The sequence below is a fragment of the Maylandia zebra genome, linkage group LG2 (assembly GCF_041146795.1).
Source record: "Maylandia zebra isolate NMK-2024a linkage group LG2, Mzebra_GT3a, whole genome shotgun sequence".
Classification (NCBI taxonomy): domain Eukaryota; kingdom Metazoa; phylum Chordata; class Actinopteri; order Cichliformes; family Cichlidae; genus Maylandia; species Maylandia zebra.
The window spans coordinates 12,321,302-12,342,930 of record NC_135168.1 but is presented as its reverse complement, the minus strand read 5'-3'; the positions used below and the strand labels follow the sequence as shown (position 1 = coordinate 12,342,930).

General features: G+C 41.4%; 1 protein-coding gene across 1 annotated transcript in view; it reads right to left on the bottom strand.

The window, feature by feature from the left end:
* Positions 1-4,891: 4,891 nt before the first annotated feature.
* LOC112433129 (protein NLRC3-like) overlaps positions 4,892-21,629 on the bottom strand; it is a 35,288-nt gene continuing 18,550 nt past the window's right edge. The window contains exons 6-8 of the mRNA XM_076876038.1: positions 15,556-15,729; positions 6,193-6,366; positions 4,892-6,110 (exon numbers count right to left, since the gene is read on the bottom strand). Of these exons, the coding sequence (XP_076732153.1) occupies positions 6,107-6,110; positions 6,193-6,366; positions 15,556-15,729 (352 nt within the window). The 3' untranslated portion in view covers positions 4,892-6,106. The remainder of the gene's footprint in view (positions 6,111-6,192; positions 6,367-15,555; positions 15,730-21,629) is intronic.

Sequence of the window (21,629 nt, the reverse complement as noted above, 5' to 3'; positions counted from 1 at the left end):
GTGTCTGTGTGTGTGTCTGTGTGTCTGTGTGTGTGTGTGTGTGTGTGTGTGTGTGTGTGTCTGTGTGTGTGTGTGTCTGTGTGTGTGTGTGTGTGTGTGTGTGTCTGTGTGTGTGTGTGTGTGTGTGTGTGTGTGTTCCAGATGTGACCCTGTGACCCCAAAGCTGGTGCTAAGAGTCCAGCGGTCCCCCTAACAAAGGGCTCTTATACTTAACCAGACACAGAGTAGGTGTCCTCCTACACCAGGGGTCTCAAACTCGCGGCCCGCGGGCCAATTGCGGCCCGCAGGACGATAGTTTTTGGCCCCACCTTAATATGAAAATGTAATGTTAGTTTGATAATGTATGACACTTTACAGTGTTGTGGGCGGAGCTGAATTAACCCACCAATCAGGGTGGGATATGGATCTCAGGGGACACCAGCCGGGCTTGATGCAAGCAGGGAAACATTTCTCAATGAGTCAAAGTTCCAGCAGCGTTGCCCTGGAGTGTTTCTTTCTTTCCTGTGCCTGGCTGGCTTCCTCCTTTCTATTGGGCAAACGCCGACATTCGCCCCAGCGCGCTGCGTTCACAACACTTCAAAAAAAAGTTGTTTTTTTAAGTTGCTGCCCAGCGGGACATTATACGTATATAGATTTATACACACGTCAGTGGGATTTAAAGTTATTTTTCCACAGAGAGAGATCTCATATTAACTCTCACAGTGATGCGTAGGCGGCGGGATAAAAGAAAAGTCATGAACTCAATGCAGCCCAATTTAGTCTGCAGTCACATAGCGACACCTGTTCATCGGCAACAACAGTCCCCGGTAACCCGGACTAATTATAGGGTCGCACCGTAATTTGTGGCTCCATGTTTTTATTTGCATCACTGCGTTTGCATTGCAGCAAACATGAACATTACATATATTTCAATATAATGTAAAAGCAGTCAAAACAACTAACATCAGAAACAGCTGATGTTATTTGTTATATGTCACGGTGTCATTTCCGCTTCTTTCTCCTGTAACAACAGCCCGGCGCCGTGAGCAGTCGCCTTTTTTGCGCTCGCTATCCCTGCACTTTCTACCATCTGCAAACGCCACGGTGTTCGTGTCGTCATGAAAGACATGAACATCGAGCGTAAAAACAAAGGAGACTGCTACCGGCTTTTTATCTGCCGATCGCCGTGCTACGGTTGCAAGAAAAAGAAGCAGAAATGACGTTCTCTACGCGTTGAGACGTTCCCCGTCCGTCGGCTAAACGCTTGATTGAAACTTCAATGCGACAGTGACACCAAGTAGAATTATAAATGTCACATAGCCCCAAACATGTCTTTTTCAAAGCCTGCGGTGAAGAGAAAGGTTGGTGATGAGCACCGACAATTTCAGGAAAAGTGGGAAATGCAATATTTCTTTGTTGAGCACAGGGGCACCCCGACCTGTCTTATTTGCACAGAGAAAGTTGCGCTGCACAAGGAATACAATTTGAAACGTCATTACACAACTAGACATGCTGAGCTGGATGCAAAATACCAGGGAGACGAGAGAGCGAACCGGGTTGCCAGTCTTAAAACAGATCTACTGAGGCAGCAAGATTTCTCCAAGAAAGCAACCAAAGAGAATAATGCAGCAGTCGGAGCCACGTGGTTAGTGAGATGATTGCTAAAGCAGGGAAGCCATTCACAGAAGGTGCATTTGTCTAAAAGTGCATATTGCAGGCTGCAAATATAGTCTGTCCGGGAAAGAAAGGTCAGTTTAGCAACATCAGCCTTTCTGCCAACACCGCAGCAGATCGCATTTCTGACCTGTCAAGTGACATTTATGACCAACTGTGTGAGAAAGCCAAATGTTTCAGTGTATACTCAGTCGCTCTTGATGAGACCACAGACATCACCGACACTGCCCAGCTCCCAATGTATGTCCGTGGTGTTGATGACAGTTTTGAAGTGATGGAGGAGCTGCTCACAGTAATTCCAATGCATGGCCAGACCACCGCTCAGCAGATATTTACAAGCTGTGTGATGCCATTGAGAATGTTGGTTTGCCATGGAAGAGGTTTGTTGGAATAACAACAGATGGAGCGCCATCAATGACAGGGAGGAAACATGGACTGGTGGCACAAAACAAACTGGAAGAGGAAGGCGTGGAGGAGGCCATTGCTCTGCACTGCATCATCCATCAGCAGGTCCTTTGCAGCAAATGCCTGAAGTTTGACAATGTGATGTCTATTGTTGTGAAATGCATCAACCAAATCAGATCCAGGGGCTTAAAGCACCGAAGGTTCTGTGCTTTTTTAGAGGAAATGGAGTCAGAATATGGGGATGTGCTCGACTTCACTGAGGTACGTTGGCTCAGCAGGGGAAATGTATTAAAGAGACTTTTTGAGTTGAGAGCAGAAGTGAAGCCTTCATGGAGAAGGATGGAGTTAGTGTTCCTGTGCTAACTGATCCCAAATGGCTCATGGACTCAGCTTTTCTTGTTGATATGACACATGAGCTTAATGTACTGAACAAGACGTTACAAGGCCAGGGGCAACTTGTCAGTGCTGCCTATGACAACGTGAGAGCATTCTCCACAAAACTGGCGCTCTGGAAAGCTCAGCTCTCTCAGACAAACCTTTGCCATTTCCCAGCATGCAAGGCTCTCGTGGATGCAGGCACACCATTCAGTGCTGACGAGTATGTTGATGTCATTTTGAGGCTACAGGAGGAATTTGATCACAGATTTGCTGACTTCAAGACACACAGAGCCACCTTTCACATTTTTGCGGACCCCTTCTCCTTTGATGTGCAAGATGCCCCTTCTGTGCTTCAAATGGAGCTCATTGAGCTGCAGTGCAACTCTGAACTCAAAGCAAAGTTCAGGGAGGTGAGTGGAAAAGCAGACAAGCTTGGACAATCTTTGAGAGAATTGAGCCCTAGTTTCCCTCGGCTTTCCCGAATGTTCAAGCGGACCATGTGCCTTTTTGGTAGCACATACTTGTGCCAAAAGCTCTTCTCCACTTTGAACTTCAATAAGTCCAAGTACAGGTCCAGACTTACGGATGATCATCTTCAAGACATACTGAGGGTCGCAACTGCTTCCTCCCTCAGGCCAAATCTGGCTCGGCTATGCGAGAGGAAACGCTGCCAGGTCTCTAGCAGCAAGGAGTAGGCAAGAGAAGCCATGTTCAGAAGAACAGTTCATTTTCTACAGTGTTCCATTCATGTTCAGAAGAAGGTTATAGAACTGTTAATACAGACATTTCAATCTAAACACAGCAGATATAGAAGACTGAAAGAAAAACACAAGTTCACTGACTAAAAATATCTTATTATTATTTTATTTATGTATTACAGATTGATTTATTTTCTTATTAATTCTTAATTTGTTTATTTATTTTTCATATTTTGTGTTAAAAAATAAAAATAAAGAGATTTGAGAAGATTGGAATTTTTTAACCATGCCTTTCTTGTGGAAAACCTAATGCGGCCCAGCCTCACCCAGACTCTGCCTGCAGCGGCCCCCAGCTAAATTGAGTTTGAGACCCCTGTCCTACACCATAAATCAGTAAGAGAGGGTACGACCTCTCTCATGGCCCCAAGTGGTGTGTGCATGCCAGAGCACTCTGGAAGGCACACAGAGTCTTTACAGACTACTCAGGATCAAACCTCTATCATCATCCAATCGATTATAAAACTAAGCATGTATGAGTAAATATTTTTAAGCATATCCCATATGGAAAAGACTAAAAACTTATATGATGAAAGTCATACTCACGAAAGTGGCCACTTTCTCATTACTTTCATATATTGTTTTAGTAAGTATCGAAAACATACAAGTTTCATTATATAATTTTTCAAGGGATCTTATATCTGTTTTCACTCTTGTATGCTTTTCATACAAGTTTCACACAAGACAGATACAAACTTTATAAGATTTATATATCTTTTCCATATGGGAAATGACAATCAACAATATAAAGCTTACAGCTGGTTTTAATAACAACATTTATTTGTTTCTCAAATGAGAAAGAGCTATCGAGAAACACTCCTAAATCTTGAGTTCTTAACTTTTCCAGTGGGCCAAATTCAACATTATCTGCTAATGCTAAATAGGCTGCCGTTATTAACTAATGCTAATTGGATGTGAATTAGCATTATGCACTAATGCTAACACTTACTTTTTAACAATGTGAGTAGCTAATGCTAACACTATTTCCCTTAACTTTATAACAATGTGAACGGCTAATGCTAACACTCTTTTCCCTAGCAATACAACATCTGAGCTGCTAATGCTGAGTAGGTCGCCATTAGCACCTACGTCTAATTAAAGGCAAATACGCATTAGAACCTAATGCTCATATCGTTTTCCTTTGCTTTATAACAATGTGAGCAGCTACTGCTAAATAGCATTAGCTAATAACAGCAGTCTAATTTAATGTAAGTTAGCCTCATTTGCATTATAACGATGTGAGGAGTTAATGCTAAGTATGCTGCCATTAGCAGCTAATTCTAATTAGGGGTGAATAATTATTACCAGCTAATGCTAATATCGTTTTCTCTTCCCTTTTAACAATGTGAGCAGCTAGTGCTAGGTAGGCTGATGCTAGCAGCTAATACTAAAGCTAAAGCTAATTTGATGTGAATTAGCATTACATTAGTGAGGAGTTAATGCTAAGTAGACTTCCATTACAGGTAATGCTAATTTTAGGTATTTAGGAATTGGCAGCTAATGCTAATACTATATTTTCTTGCATTATAACAATGTGACCAGCTAATGCTAAGTAGGTTGCCGTTATTAGCTAATACTAATTTGAGGTGAATTAGCATTATCCGCTTATGCTAACAATGTTTTTTCTTACTTTTTAACAATATGAGTAGCTAATCTGAACATTTATTTTTATTTAATTTTAACTTTTCCCCTGCGATGTGAAGAGGTAATGCTAAATAGCACGCCATTAGTGGCTAATTCTAATTTTAGATGAAAAAGCATTAAAAGCTAATGCTAATACCATATTTTCTTGATTTATATCAATATCAGTAGCTAATGCTAGGTATGTAGCCATCATTAGCTAATGCTAATTTAGGTGAATTAGCATCATCCGCTTATGCTAACAATGTGTTTTTTTACTTTTTAACAATACGCCATTAGTGGCCAATTCTAATGTTAGATGAGAAAGCATTAACAGCTAATGCTCATACTGTTTGCTTTGTAAGAATGACAGCAGCTAATGATACGAAGTCTACCGTTGTTAACTAATGTTAATTTGATGTGAATTAGCATTATCCGATAATGGTAACTCTTTTCCCCTGCATTACAACGACGTCAGGAGTTAATGCTAAGTAGGCTGCCATTAGGGGCTAACTCTAATTAGGGGTGAACAATTATTAGCAGCTAATGCTAATACCGTTTTCTCTTTCCTTATAACAACTTGAGCAGCTAATGCTAATTTGATGTGAATTAGCATTATATTAGTGAGCAGTTATTGCTAAGTAGGCTACCATTAGCAGCTAAAGCTAATTTGAGGTGAATAAGCATTAGTAGCTAACGCTAATACCCTTTTCTCTTGTGTTATAATGATGTGAAACGTTAATATTGTTCTCAAACAACAGAATGAGAATGAAATATTGATTCTAACAGGGCCCATAAACAGTATTAGCTTAGCAGCATTAGCTTATCAGAGTTTCCATCATGGTCACATAAATCCTTAGCAGAGCAAAGTGGCCTACTTAGCAATAGCTGCTCAAGTTGTAGAAAGCAAGGGAAAACAGTAATAGCATTAGCTGCTAAATGTGCACTTGAGAACAAATTTATTGTTAATTCAGCTGTGAATGTAGAGTTTGTCATTATTTAAGCTTCCATTTCCAAATGTTAGCTGCTCCTGTCTGCCTCTTTGTCACAAACACAGACTGAAATGATTCACAGCCTTGTTTCATCCTTCTGTCACTGTGGACATACAGCATGGGAAACATACACATGGCTGACACTTTATTAGGTACACTGGTATCTATCTCAGGTACACCTGTGACCTAAATGTTCCTGCAACCAGACTCCTTGGAGACCCCTACATAAATATCCATGAACTATCCAGCTAGACTAGTGTGTCTGTCCCTGAAAATATTCCTGCATGTGTGATTGTTCATGTCTCATCTGCAGGAAACAAACAGGAAGTGAGTAAGGACACAGGAAATGTTTCCAGCTCTTCCTCCTCTATCAGACATTCTCTCCATACCTGAGAGTGTCCAGTCTCCAGCCTGGATCCTTCAGTCCAGCCGACAGCAGCTTCATTCCTGAGGGACCTGGATGATTGTAGCTCAGGTCCAGCTGTCTCAGATGGGAGGGGTTGGAGGTCAGAGCTGAGGCCAGAGAAGTACAGCCTTCCTCTGTGATCAGACAGCCTGACAGACTGCAGACACACAAAACAACAATCAATCTGTCAACAATCGTTTTCTCTTTGTCACAATAACATCTATCCATCCATACATCCATTCAATGTAACTTTATTTATAAGTGACAATACCCAACAGACAACAACAGTCATCTGAAGCTGTTTAACAGTGTAAGGTAACCGCCTCCACTGTGAACAGCACTTGGTGATGGTGGGAAGAAGAACTCCCTTTGACACAAAGATCCTCCCAGTGAAAACAGGCTCCAGGAGGAGCATCTACCATGACTGGTTGCAGGGTGAGGGGAAAGAGAAGAACATGAACATCAAGAATGCAGCGAGTGGTAAAATAATAATAATAATAATGGATTGGATTTATATAGCGCTTTTCAAGGCACCCAAAGCGCTTTACAATGCCACTATTCAGTCACTCTCACATTCATACACTGGTGGAGGCAGCTACGGTTGTAGCCACAGCTGCCCTGGGGCAGACTGACAGAAGCGAGGCTGCCATATCGCGCCATCGGCCCCTCTGGCCAACACCAGTAGGCAAGTAGGGTAAAGCCCAAGGACACAACGACCAGGACAGAGAGCCCAGGGATCGAACCGGTGACCTTCCGGTTACAGATGCGATTCCCAACCCCCTGAGCCACGGTCGCCCTAAATAAAGATTTGACCTCAGTGTGCTCAGTGTTCCTGTCTATTCCTAACATATTCCTAACACGATAGCTGCACTTTAGAGCTCTAAAACTGGAACTGACACATAAAAATACTGAGAACACAGACTAGCAGCCACTGCATGGCCTCGAGTACGTATGTGGTGCGTTCAAAGAGCATCAGCATAGACATGGTGGGTTCAACAATATAGGACATAACAATTTCTATGGCGAAAATACTATCAATGAATGAGCCATAACATTTTAGCCATGTAAACATGTTATCAGTGGGCTTTCCAACAACTTGCATTGATCATTAAAGGATAAAATACGTGAGTCGAGGTCACTACGAGCCATGCGAGGGTCAAACATGGCAGAGAACCTTCCAGCAGCATCTTGGTTTATAATCCGCCTTTGGATCATCAGTTTAGGAGATGAAGGATCCAAGTAAAATAACAAGTTAAAAAATATGCAGCTATGGTCACTCACATGGACATCCTCCACACATACATCATGTATATTTAAACCCAGGGAGAAAACAAGATCCAGTGTGTGACCCTTTGTATGTGTGGGGCCAGAAACATGCTGCCTAAAGTTAAAAGACTCAGTGACAGTGATGAGCTCAGCAGCAGTGTTACAGGATGCTTCATCAATATGACGGCTCAAATCTCCCAACCTTCTCCAATGAAATGATGGATGTCAGAAGGTCATTAAATTCAGTTAGAAAGACCCCATCAGGTAGAATAAAATACAATAACTGGTTTTTAGAGAACTGACCATCATCTGTGACTCAAATGCAGAAAAGGAGTCCGAGGTCATCAGACTGCATGTGAATCTGTCCTGGTAAACAACAGCGAGTCCTCCACCACGTCCTAAAAGACGCGGAGTTCAGATGACGGAGCAGCCAGCCGGGCAGATTTCATTCAAGTGGACATAATCAATGTTCCCTCTAAGCTGCGCACGGGCGCAATCCGCTGACACGCTCTCTGCACACAGAGTATCTGCATTGCGCACAAAAAGATATCTAACAGGCTGTGAGGCTCCTGAACTCTCTGCCCCCCTCTCACGGACAATAACCATATCCAACTTCTTAATAGCAATGAACTGGTCTGCATTGGTGCATCATATCTTTATTCTCTTCCCCCTCCTGCCCCCCCCTCCTTCTTAAATAGATAACTATCATATCTGATATCATATCTCACAGTACAATAATATTGAATGGGTTGCATTGTTGTACTTTGTCATGTTTCTCAGGTCTTTGTCTGATTTTCTACGAACATTACTTGTCATGTTCTCATGTTGTTGCTAAGGATTGTCTTATTGCATTGGAGTCACACTGGGTTAAATATGTACACTTGGGTTTTAAGGGGTATTTATTATTTTCTTTTTTTTTTGGGTTGTATGGAAGCCCCAAACGCAATTTCATTGTTCTTGACAATGACAATAAATAAATAAATACTAAATACTAAATACTAACCTGAATTGAAATTAAAATAAATACGTTAACAATTCTGCTTTGCAGTGTTAGTCAGTGACTGGCTGCTCCAGTATTTAGAACGATGCCGCCTTATCCCATAGTCCAGCCAATGATTCACATTCGTATATACGCAGCTAATCAACGTCGCTGACGGGCTATGACAGCGTCCTCATGTGCCGACACCGGTGTTTTGGTTGATGTAGAGTGAAGCCACGTTAATGACAACGTGATCCAGTGATCCAAGGGACCGCTCAGGGAGTTTGTGTGTTCGCTCAGACACATGAAACATTAGAGGGAACATTGGACATAATTCTTATTTTGCTGCCACGTCTCAGTCAGACACATGAAATCTAGAGACTCTTTAATAAAGAGATCGCTTAGAATAAATGATTTGTTTGTTATGGAGCGAACGTTAAGCGGGGCCAACCGAGTTGATGACGGTCGATCTGCAAAATCAACAGCTGACTGCAGCGGCACTTGAAATAAAGACAATGCAGACCTGTGGACCTGCTGGGCAGGGCAGCGACTCCAGAGCTGGGGGAAGCAATGATCGATGAGCAGACATAGCTGTTATCAATAAAAACAGTGAACGTTTGACGGACACACCGTGAGAAAAACTGCTTCTGAGCCACAGAGCCCAGGTCCCAGTCACCGGCGTAACATATTAACTAAATGTCAGGAGAGGAAGTGGACGCAGGCACCAGGATTCTCCCCACAGCCAAGAAGCTAGCCTCTGGTAGCTTCTCAGTTTCACCTGGACGTCGGCCCTCGTTCCCCTTTTCCATCTCTTGAGGGTGAAAGTCCTGCGGGTTGTGAAGAGTAGCACACCAGGGGAGGAAGAGTTTTTCTGTTCAGCTGTTACAGTAGCTCTCCACTGAATCTTTGATGTTAAACCCTTTAAGACCTACCATAGAACCAAGTCTGCCAGAGCTTATCTTTAGATTTTTACATGCTGTAGTGCAGACCTTCCCAAACTGTGGTGCCCGCCCCCTAGGGGGGGCGCAGAGCCATGGCAGGGGGGGCGCGGTATGAAAAGGGAGGGGAACAAAACGCTTGAACACTGCTAGCACGGCGCCCACAGAAACGCAAAGCAGGAGATGAAGCATCGCTGAATATGTTTCCAAACCAACTTCATTCTAAGCCAAAGACTAGAAAATATGGTGAAGCAAATCTGCCCTTTGGCTTCACCTGCACAGGTGCTGAGGTAGGTCCCTGCGTCGGGAGCAGCGCTGGGCTCTTCCAATCATGGACAAACAGGATCCCACATTCTTAATTTTTAGTTCACAAACACTTGTTGTAGTGACTAACTACTCCTGACATGTTGGAGATGTTTGCTCTTTATAGAGTAAAGTTACAGCGGGATACAAATAACATCAGGCTGATCCTGCCACGATTTGTTCCCTCGATTCAAATCACAGACAAACAGGATCCCACAGCTGTTTATGTTTTTGAACCCATTTTGCACAGAGAGGCATTTTTTGAAAATGACAGCAATGTTGATTAGTATTACAGAAGAAGAAAAAACAACTACCCGTGACGCCTTTGTAAATGGAGGGACAGTAACTGCGTGTGAAACCTGCAGATACTCAGATTAACAGTATTTTGTCTCTGTCTGCCATTCTGCAATTCATCTCACATAAACAATAACGTGACGTGAAAAAAGGCGCAACCTTTGACGTTGCCAGATGAACTCTGTATTCCTCGTCCGCAAAAAAGGAGTTTTAAAAAAATCTCAGTTTTTGGTGATTTGAAACGCTGTTTGGATGAAACAGCTGCGTTTTCAAAAATACCAGTGTAGGTGCGGACGTAGCGTAAAAGATTTAGTAGTTTATTTTCTTACTACCTGTAATTTATTGCAGATTACTTGTATTTGCTTAATTGTTTACTAAATGTTTGATGTGTGAAATAAACCGCAATGGAGCAAAATATGGGCGTGTGTGGTTGGAGGATGTGTTAGTGCGTGTGCGTGCTGTTCACGCGCCGGGGGGGAGGCGAACGTTTTTCGTGTAAAACAAAGGGGGGCCCAGCAAAAAAAGTTTGGGAACCACTGCTGTAGTGCCATTTTGGGGAGCAGTTCAAGTTCCTATACATCAATACAACCGTTATAGCCCAAATTTTAATAATATGTATGCATTCAGTCCATAGTAACTACATATACATATATACATATACAGCAAAAAGTGCAATAAACTAGAACAAATTGAAAATTGTTTTGTTTTGTATTTTTACATATATTTGTAGTTAGAGAAATTTAAGAGGTTTATCCCTCAAAACGGAAGAACTAAAAAAGTTGCACAAAATAGTTTCCAACCACAGGAAATGTAATTTGAGTGTATCCATAGCTGTATTTTTGAGATACACCAAATTGTATATACTGCATGAAAAACTAAAATAAATACTACCATGTGAATTTGCAAGAAAAACTTCAGTGCATCAAAATAAACTATTTCCAACTGTGTAATTTGAGTTCTAAGCCTCCCAGAAACTATACTGAAAGGGTAAACTCAAACATGACTTTTAAAAACACCAGTGTAGGCTTCAAGGTAAAAAAAACAAACAAACAAACAACTAGAATTTTCGCAAAAACGACGTCACTTCAGGTTTCGGGCAGGTAATGGCGGACATACGATAGTTTGGGCTGACATCTATTCCAACGTAGGAAGTGCTATGAACATCTGATCGGATTGGCAAAGCGTGTTTCTGGAATATTACTTTTTTGTTGCTGCAAGTGCTTTTCATGCAACTTTTGCAAAGCTATGTGTGGAAGGAAACGGTGACCTAGGATAAGCTGGATACATAAGATGTAAGTACAACTCCGGTTTCACATGCAAAAATAAAAATTATTGCACTAGCTTGTGTGGTTGCCGATCTACAGGCATTTAAAAATAGTTACGCAAAACTGAGCGTTCCCACTCTGACCGGCCTTAAAGGGTTAACAGTATCTCCCAATCATAATTTAAAGCAGCAGAAATTAAGTCAGAACTCAAAAGAGCAAAAATGACATTACAAAAAATGATTGACGACAGTGAAAAACTACATTGTTGCCTCCAGCAAGCTGCAGCGGCGGCAAAGCCAAACACAGGCGCCATCTTGTTTGACAGAAGAACGTAGCACACAGCAGCTACAAGCATAGAGTGCACCACTATTGTTCAAATGGAAGAAATAGAAAACACTCAATAAATCCTTCCACAGCTGAAACTAATGTAGACAATGTCAGGGGAGGAAGTCAAACTGAACTTATGACACCAAGCACGATAACTACCAAAATAATGCAGGAAAAGTAAACTAAGAAACCCTAAAGCAACTAAACAGAGCAGCTAGCAATAAACAAGAAGTGTAAACTATAAAAACATAGAAGCTAAATGCTAACATGGCTAACACTATCATCACTGTATGTAGCCCGACTCTTCTCACAGCAACATACAACTGTCATGGCTAGACATCTCACTGATTGGCTCATGTTAGCTTGTGAAAATATAACGTCCCAGCAGTACTAGCTGTTTTATATACTGTTTAAAATAAGCGAAATGTGCTTATAATGTGTAAATAAAGGCTGAAGCAGCTAGCACTGTTAGCATCAGCACCAAGCCCTGTTACATTTGTACACTGTTAGAGCAATGGCTCCAATCTACAGCCTTTAAAATAATGATTAAAATGCTGTGATTGCAGCCATTCCCCAACTCTCTGTGAATGGTTCTCATGGCTATTGATCAGTGGGCTTTGATCAGTGGGCTTTGATCAGTGGGCTTTGATCAATGGTCATGAGAATTTGCATAATTATGATTAAGGAACTGACCTCCCAGCCCATTGTTCCTTCAGTGGGCTGGTTTCAGTCATTATGCAAATGTACTGTTTATAAGATTGAAACCTGCAGTCAGCCGAGATTGAAGAAGTCACCTGGATGATGATGAAACATTTCTCCCACAAAACGCTACGTCCAGATGAACAGAATCAACTTTTGGAGATTTACTTACCTGGATGATTATTGGTTATTGGTAACTTTATTGTCCCTAATGGGAAATTGATTTGCAGTATGTCCGTACAAACAAACAAACAGGCAACCAACACATCACATACACACTCCAAAATAATATAATATAATATAAGCCTGAGAAAACAACCTAGATTTTTCATCAAAAAAGTACAATGTGCAATGGCAACAACACATATGGTTCAGTGTTATTAACTATGATAATAGCAGTAGGTACAAAAGACAATCTATGTCTCTTTGTCTTCACTGCAGGCACTTTATAACGACGACCTGATGGAAGCAGTTGAAAATCATTAAAGAGAGGATGATCTGAACACAACATGACAGAGGTCGCCTTCCTCAGCACCTGCCTGTTATAAAAGTCCACAAGCTGGACCTGAGACCTCCCTGAAATCTTACCAGCCACTTTAACCAGGTTGTTAAGTCTGGTCTTATTATTCAGAGACATATTACCGTACCAAGCAATGATACAGAAAGTTAAAACAGATTCAATAAAACTTTTGTAAAAAACGAGTCATCATTGCAGATGAAACATTGAAACCTCTCAACCTCCTTAAAAAGTCTTTGTTGAACCTTTTTCACTGTAGCAGCAAGATGTGACTCAAAGCACAGAGCTTTATCAAGAACAACCCCCAAATACTTATAACTGTCCACCAGTTCAATGGCTGCACATTTACCACTGTTAGCGCAGGATGAGGGGATGTCTCCCTGAAGTCAATAACCATGTCCTTGGTTTTCAAGGTGCTGATCATTAAGAAGGACTGATCACACCACGAAACAAACTCATCCACAACAGGCCCATGGGAATCCTCTTCACCATGAAGGAGGCTTACAATGACTGTGTCATCTGCGTATTTAATGAAATGCCTGTTGGCCTGTGTACTGCGACAGTCATTAGTGTACAAAATATACAGTAGAGGAGAGAGACAACAACCTTGCGGTGAGCCAGTGGAAGAGTTCAGCTGTTTGGAAAAACAGCCGTTCACTCTCACACACTGAGATCTGTCAGTTAAAAAGTTTAAAACCCAACCAACGAGATTAAGATCAAGTGTAAACTGGTTAAGAAGTTTATCAGCTAAAAGATGTGGCTGGATAGTATTAAAAGCTGAAGAAAAATCAATAAATAAGAGCTGAGCATGAGCTTTGGCGCCATCAAGATGGCGATAAAGGAAGTTCAACAGAGTGACCACTGCATCATCAACACGTCTACGAGGCCTGTATGCAAATTGTAGAGGGTCTATAAGCTTCTCTACTTGCTAACTGAGAGTCTGAACTAAAACCAGGAAGACTTATCTTATTACAGTCACTGTAACAGTGACCAGTCATGTGTTTCATGCCTGCCCAGGCCACCCTTAAGTTATTGCTACCCATCTCCGCCTCTACCTTATCCTTGTATTTTACTTTGGCTTTTTTAATTTCTGATCTGATCTCCTTCCTAATTTCTCTAACTTTCAAGATATTCCCTTCAATAAAAGCTTTTTTCCTTTCATGAATCAGCCTCATAAGACCTTTTGAAGACCATGGTTTGTTATTAGGAAAAAAATGGAGATGGTGTCAGTCGCATTCTTAGGTTTCGCTTTAGGGTGGATGTAAACAATGGTGACGTTGATCTGTGGGAATTCCCTCGGCAGATAAAACGGCCTCAAAGACACAGAGAGGAGCTCAATGTCAGGCAGACACACTTGTCTACGAACGGTCACATTTTTACACCATTTCTGATTTATATACAAACACACTCCTCCTTGAGATTTCTGGATAGCTCCGGGGTCTCGATCCAAACGTATGGGAAACCCGAAGCCATTTAGTTCCAGAGAACAATCAGGGTCAGAGTCCTTGAGCCAAGTCTCTGTGAATGCCATTAGACATGTATCCCTGTAGCCACGCAAGTGTGCGACATTCAAATGCAGTTCATCCAATTTACTCCTCAGAGACTGCACATTAGCCAGGATTATTGATGGTAAAGGAATGACTCCAAACAACCGTCAGGATTGCCAATAAAATCATGCGAAATAAAAAACCCATCTTCGTTAAAAGAAGTTCCACAAAGCACAAGCCGATGCTATAGAATTTCCTCAGGCAAAAAAAAATATATATAAAGGAATAAAAGAATGAAATAAAATAAGTTAAAACACTGACAGAGAGAGACAACCTGCTGCTCGCCACAAGAGCAGCGCCCCTCTTTCTAGTCTAGTCTAGACTGAGAATGCATCAAGACCACTCACTCACCCTTCCCTCCTGCCTCTCAGCTGCTGAAACTCACAGTTTGTTACCACGGAAGAGTCACTCCTTCATCTGAGATGAAGCCTGATAGTCTGACTGATGCAATATAACATTCAGTCTACACTTTGTTTTTGTGCAAAGATGATAAAGAGGAAATACTAATAATATAAACAAAAATAAATGTCCAATTTAGAAATCTTATTCTTTTTTGCTCTATAAAATAGTTGTTTTTATTTTTCAGTCACTCATCGTAGCAGTAGGATTTACATGAAAATAAAAACAAATTAAGTTTGAGAGAAAAAGTACATTTTTGGCACTCTCTGGGCAACTGACTCAGAGACTCAAATGACTTAAAAAACCCGATTCATTTTGGTGAGTGACTCATTTAAACTCGATTCGGTAAAAAGAATCAAATTTACCATCACTAATACAAATCCCTTTGGAGAAAACAGCTTTAAAATATGTATTGTTAAATTCCAGATGTTTCTTTGCAAGGAAAACTCAGACATTGAAACAATACCACCAGTAACCTCCTACATATGGAAATGTGGTGTCATTAAAGACATAATAATTTCATTAATACCCAATATCCAGCAAAATATGTAATTTGAACATTTTGTTCCTAACGAAATCAAATGTATATATTGTAGAAGATTAGCCAAATTTATGTAAAATGGCCAGTACATGAATTTAAAAAATAAATAAATAAACAAAATCGTATGACTGTGACAAATTTTACACAGTAATTCAGTCTAATAATCCACTCAAATATAAATATAAGTTTAGCTAAAAGCTCTATAGATAAGTCAATCAATAATATAATTCACATTTTAAATGATCATATGTGTTAACGTTTGAATCCTGACCTGAGAGTTTCCACTGCACACTGTGAACTCTTTAGTCCAGCAGACAGAAGCTTCACTCCTGAATCCTGCAGGTCAGAGTTACTCAGGTCCAGCTCTCTCAGACTGGAGGACTGGGAGCTGAGGACTGAGCACAGAGCTTCACAGCTTCTCTCTGACAGGTTACAGCCACCCAGTCTGAAAAACAAAAGATAATCTATAATACTTATGTAAAGTTTGTTATTATATTACATGCCATCTTTTTTATTTTTGATGAAACTTTAACATACTAAGATACAACATCATATGGATGAACTTGAATAAAATGTTTTTTTTTAATTATATCTTTATTTGGATTGGACAAGAAAAAAAACATCTGCATAGCAGTATATGAATAACATGGGAACAAAGTCCTTCCAGGTTTTAGATTAAGTCCAGGAGAGCAAATGATAAACAAAGTGATCAGCGGGTGCATATTAACCTCCACTAGCTATTACTAGGACAGTTGCTCGCATGCTCTCCCAAAGGAGATATATAGAACACATTACATGGAACTATAAACACAAACTGGGAGGGGTGCCCATGCTGCAATCATTGTGAACAAATAAGTAAATAAACAAACAATAGTAATAGAAGTAAATGTAAAAAACAAACAAACAAAAAACAACCAAGTAATAGTGAGATCAAGTGAAGTCAGCCCTCGTGGGGGTGATGAATTGGATCCAATTGTTCCAAATTTGGTAGAATTTGGCTTTTTGATTTCTTAACAGATATGTAAGTTTTTCCATCCTAAATATCTCTAAAATGATCCCAAACCAGTCGTCTAGGGTAGGCTGGACTGGGCTTAACCATCTTCTAGTAATTGTTTTTTTACTTGCCACCAAGAGTAATTGCACCAACTTAATCTCACTCCTACATTCCAGAAAGGGGACCAAACCCATGTATAAAACCTTAAAATCGAAAGGTATTTGAACGTTAAAGACTGCACTTAAGGAGACCTGAACGTTTTTTAACTTGGGACAGTCCCAAAAGACATGAAAATGGTTAGCAACAGTCGAGCCGCATTGTCTCCAGCATTGCATATAAGCCCCTTTGTACCTCTCCTGATATGGAGTCTTGAAGTACCTAATAATATTCTTCCAGCCATGTTCCTTCCAGCTCATAGAACTGGACGTGGACCACTGGCAGTACAAAACATTTTCCCACTCCCCCACAGAAATAGCAATCCCTGATTCCCTTTCCCATTTATCCTTAGTGTATAAAGTATTATCCTTGCTGGCACTAGAGAGGGCTTTGTATAGTTTAGAAATAGATTTAGTAGGGGTCATGGTTGTGGCATTTTTCAGGATGAGGAAAAAATGCGACTCAGCATCATTGAAGTCGGACAGTTTGCATTCATGATCAATATATGATCTCAGCTGTAAGTTTCTATGAAAGTTGTATTTTGTCAGGTTGTGATCGTCCCGTAAGGCCTCAAATCTGAGCACAATATTTCTATGAGTAAGAGAGAGGAATGTTGTAAGGCCATAGGATATCCATGCTTCAAAGTTAGAGTCGTGTCTGTTTGGAATAAAATCCGAGTCGAAAGCAACCCACCTGAAGATTTTTAGCATTTTGTGTATCCCACAGATGTTGATTACCTTCTGCCAAACTTGGAGGGTGTGGGTTAACCAGGGGTTCCCCAGCTTTTCCAGCCGGCACATTAGACCCTTATCTGCCATTACAGCTTGTAGGGGGAATCGGTCCAACAGGCTGGACTCCAGTTCCTTCCACCTAGCCGTGTATGTTTTGTTACACCAATATAAGAGGGGGGTTATTTGAGCGACATAATAGTAATTCCTGAGGCAGGGGAGACCCAGTCCTCCCTTTTCCTTGGGGAGCTGGAGGGTAGCATATTTAATCCTTGGCTTTCGGCCCTGCCAGATAAATCTGGAGATCCATTTGTCCCACTCAATAAATTGGTAATCGCTCACTTCTATTGGCAAGTTTCTAAAAAGATAAAGCAGTCTGGGGAGCATGTCCATCTTGATTGCGGTTACCCGGGAGCTGAGACGCATAAAGGGGACCAGATTCCATCTGTGCAAATCAGCTTTTATACTTGCAGATATTGGCTCGTAGTTTGCCTGAAAGAGCAGCGAGAGGTCCGCAGTCAAATATATTCCCAGGTACTTAATTTTCTCATTATCCCGATTTACTGTAAATTTGAGTAGAGATGTGTAATATTCTCCTAATGTTGTCAGTTGTTTGTCTATAGTGAATGAAACCAGTCTGATCTAAATCGATGAGGTCAGGTAAAAACTTCTCCAGTCTACGAGCAAGAATAGAAGTAAATAGTTTGTAATCCAAGTTAAGGACACTGATTGGTCGATAGTTTCCACATTCTCGTTTATCTTTCCCCTCTTTTGGGATAATTGAAATAGTTGCCTCCCTCCAGGAGGGTGGGATTTCTCCCTCCTGTAGGATGTAGTTAAATGACTTCAGCAATGTGGGGACTAGATCTGCCCTCAGGGTGCGATACCACTGAGAACTGAACCCGTCCGGCCCAACTGCCTTACCTGGTTTTAATCTGGAAAAAGCATTAATTTCTTCCACTAAAATGGGATGTGTTAGAAGCTCATTTTTGAGAGACGGGAGTGAAGGTAATTCTAGAGAGCTAAGAAAGGCATCAGTACAATTCTCCTCCGTAGCATTGGGCTGTGAGTACAGCTCCCTAAAGAAGGTCTCAAAACATTTCTGAATGTCTTCTAATTTTGATTCCAGAATATTAGTCTTGGGGTCCTTGATTTGGTATATCGTACTTTCCTCTAGTTGTTTGCATTATTTATGTGCCAGATATTTTGCAGATTTCCCTCCTGTCTCATAGTATTTTTGCCTCAAAAAAATTAAGTTATTTTGGGCCTCCTGGGTGTAAATATCATTAATTTCATCCTGTATTTTCCTGATATCCTGCTTCAGAGTAGGATTTGCGGTGTTTATGTCTTCCTATTCTTTCAACTTTAAATTTGCCTGTAGTTCTGCTAATTTTTGCCCTTTGATTCTCTTTAAGTGGGAGGCGATAGAAATTAATGTACCTCTCATTACCGCTTTGAGCGTATCCCAAAGAATAGCTGGAGATACCTCTCCTGTGTCATTAACATCTAGAAATTCTTTAATGTCTACCTTTAATTTGGAAACTATGGCAGGATCATTAAGGTGCGATAACAATTTCCACAGTGTGGTACGTTTTTTCCTAGCCACCTGCAAAGACAGAGAGATAGGACTGTGGTCAGATAGATCTCTTGTTAATATGTCACAGTCTTTGACCCTAAACCTATCAACTTTAAACATAAAAAAGTAGTCCAGCCTTGCATACACTTTAAAGGAACCAGAGTAATGAGTGAAATTTCTGGTAGATGCGTAGCGGTCCCTCCATACATCTATTATCCCCATCTCTACCATATAGGAATTGACTTTTCTAGTAAGTGCTGTTACCTGGTTGGTCGGGGAGGAGGAGTCTAGTTTAGGGTCAAGTCTAAAGTTAAACCCCCCCCACAGACAACTATCCCCTGAGAATCCACCAATAAATCAAACCTATTCCTATAGAATAGCCAATCGCTCCCGGGGGGAGCATAAACATTTAAAATTGTGATTTCAGACCCCTCTATCCATTCTGTTATTCTAACCAATCTGCCTTCCTCGTCACAGAGTTCTTAGATATGTTCATAGTTAAGTGTACCAGAGATAAGTGTAGCCACACCCCTCTTGTGTTTGGACTTAACGGAAGAGGAGAATACATATTTAAAACCCTTTCTTTTCAATCTCAAGTGATCTACTTGGTTCATGTGTGTCTCCTGAAGTAATGCAATCTGGGCCTTCTCCTTCCTTAGTTTGGACAGTATCTTATTCATCTTAATCACGTTCAGAACCCCGTTAACATTAAAAGAGATTACTTTCACTGACTCACTTCCCATAAAGATATATTAAGTTACCACAGCGCATAAACTCAATAGCAGCAGGCAACCCCCTCTTAAAACAGTAACAAGTGAAAAAAGTTAGGAATGAACTGAAAACATTTGAACATAACTGGAGCTTGAAAGCTCCTAAGCTGGCTTCTGACAGTGGAGCACTTCCACTGACACCCTCACAACTTGAAGGGAAACCCCTTATTACTCCCTGAGTTAGGGGGCTTTCCACTGCGACGTCACTCACAGCACGAGAAGCCCCACCCATTTTAGCTCGACAGTAACCATATTTCACCATGTTGTCCATAGCTAATACATAACATTAAATTCGTTCTCTTCACGTCTGTATACTTGCAGCTTCTCTCTATATCCCGCAGCTCCTCGGATCTGACGCGGACGCCGACCACCAACTCCCCGCCACAGCGGGCATCTTTGTAGTTTTTCTCTGGGGGTTGCCGGTGGTGTAATCACCTTTACCGGCAGGCCCCGACTCGCCAGGTCAGCCATTGCCTCCTCCACCGTGTTGTAGGTTTTCACTCCTTCTTCGAAAAAAACCTTAAGGCGCGCTGAGTAGAGGGTCCTAAACCGTACATTCTTCTCTTTTAGGACCTTTCGTGCCTCTGCATACTCCTTCCTCATAGCCATGATCTCAGGGGGGTAATCGTGGTCGAGGTTGATCTTGCTGGAATTCAGCATAAAACCTTTCTTTTGCCAAGCGAGCCTCAGCACTTCTTCTTTAACCGTGAAGCACAGGAATTTTACCAGGATCGATCTGGGTTGGGAGCCGTCCGGAGGGAGTAATGATAACACTCTGTGTGCTCTCTGAATTTGTAACGGTGTTGATGGTGGGATGGCGAGATTCTCCCGGAGTAGCTTCTCCACAAAGTGGGCCATAGATGGAGCTCCCGATTCTTCTCCCTCCGGCACCCTGTACAGTCTGAGCGACTCCCTCCTCGAGTAAGCCTCCAGTGATGTTAGTTTTGTTTGAAACTTTTCCTGCATGCTTTCTTCCATTTGCGCAACATCTCTAAAGTTAGAAATATCCTGTCTCAGAGTGACGCTGAAAAACTAGTTCATGCATTTATTACTTCCAGGCTGGACTATTGTAATTCGTTATTATCAGGATGTCCAAAAAACTCCCTGAAAAGCCTTCAGCTGATCCAAAATGCTGCAGCAAGAGTACTGACAGGGACTAGAAAGAGAGAGCAGATTTCTCCTGTATTGGCTTTCCTTCATTGGCTTCCTGTTAAATCCAGAATTGAATTCAAAATCCTGCTCCTCACATACAAGATCTTAAATAATCAGGCCCAATCTTATCTTAATGACCTTGTAGTACCATATCACCCCATTAGAGCACTTCGCTCTCACACTGCAGGCCTACTTGTTGTTCCTAGAGTATTTGAAAGTAGAATGGGAGGCAGAGGCTTCAGTTTTCAGGCCCCTCTTCTGTGGAACCAGCTTCCAGTTTGGATTCAGGAGACAGACACTATCTCTACTTTTAAGATTAATCTCATATTTCCATTAAAAGTGTTGAATTTGACTGTTTGATGTTCTTTATGATCTCTGGCACCAGTTCATCTGTAGGCTGAGCTCAATCCATCCATTTAGTGAAATTATGTTTAAAGGTCTCCTTGTTTTCTGAGCGTGCACAGATCCCGAAGCAGAAAGCCTGGGTTACAGAGAAATGATCATCACTGTGATGATGCTCATCATCTCTGACTGGGATTTGAGGTTTTGTCAAAGCAGCAAAGAAAGCCTGGCTATGTTGGACTGGGTGTGGAAGCAGCTCCCAGTTTGAGTTCAGGAGACAGACGCCCTCTCTACTTTGAAGATCAGCTTCAAACTTTCCTTTTTGCTAAAGCATATAGTTAGGGCTGGGCCAGGTTACCCTGAATCCTCCCTTAGTTATGCTGCAATAGACGTAGGCTGCCGGGGATTCCCATGATGCATTGAGTTTTTCCTTTCCAGTCACCTTTCTCACTCACTATGTGTTAACAGACCTCTCTGCATTGAATCATATCTGTTATTAACCTCTGTCTCTCTTCCACAGCATGTCTTTATCCTGTCTTCCTTCTCTCACTCCAACCAATCACAGCAAATGGCCCCGCCCCTCCCTGAGCCTGGTTCTGCCAGAGGTTTCTTTCTGTTAAAAGGGAG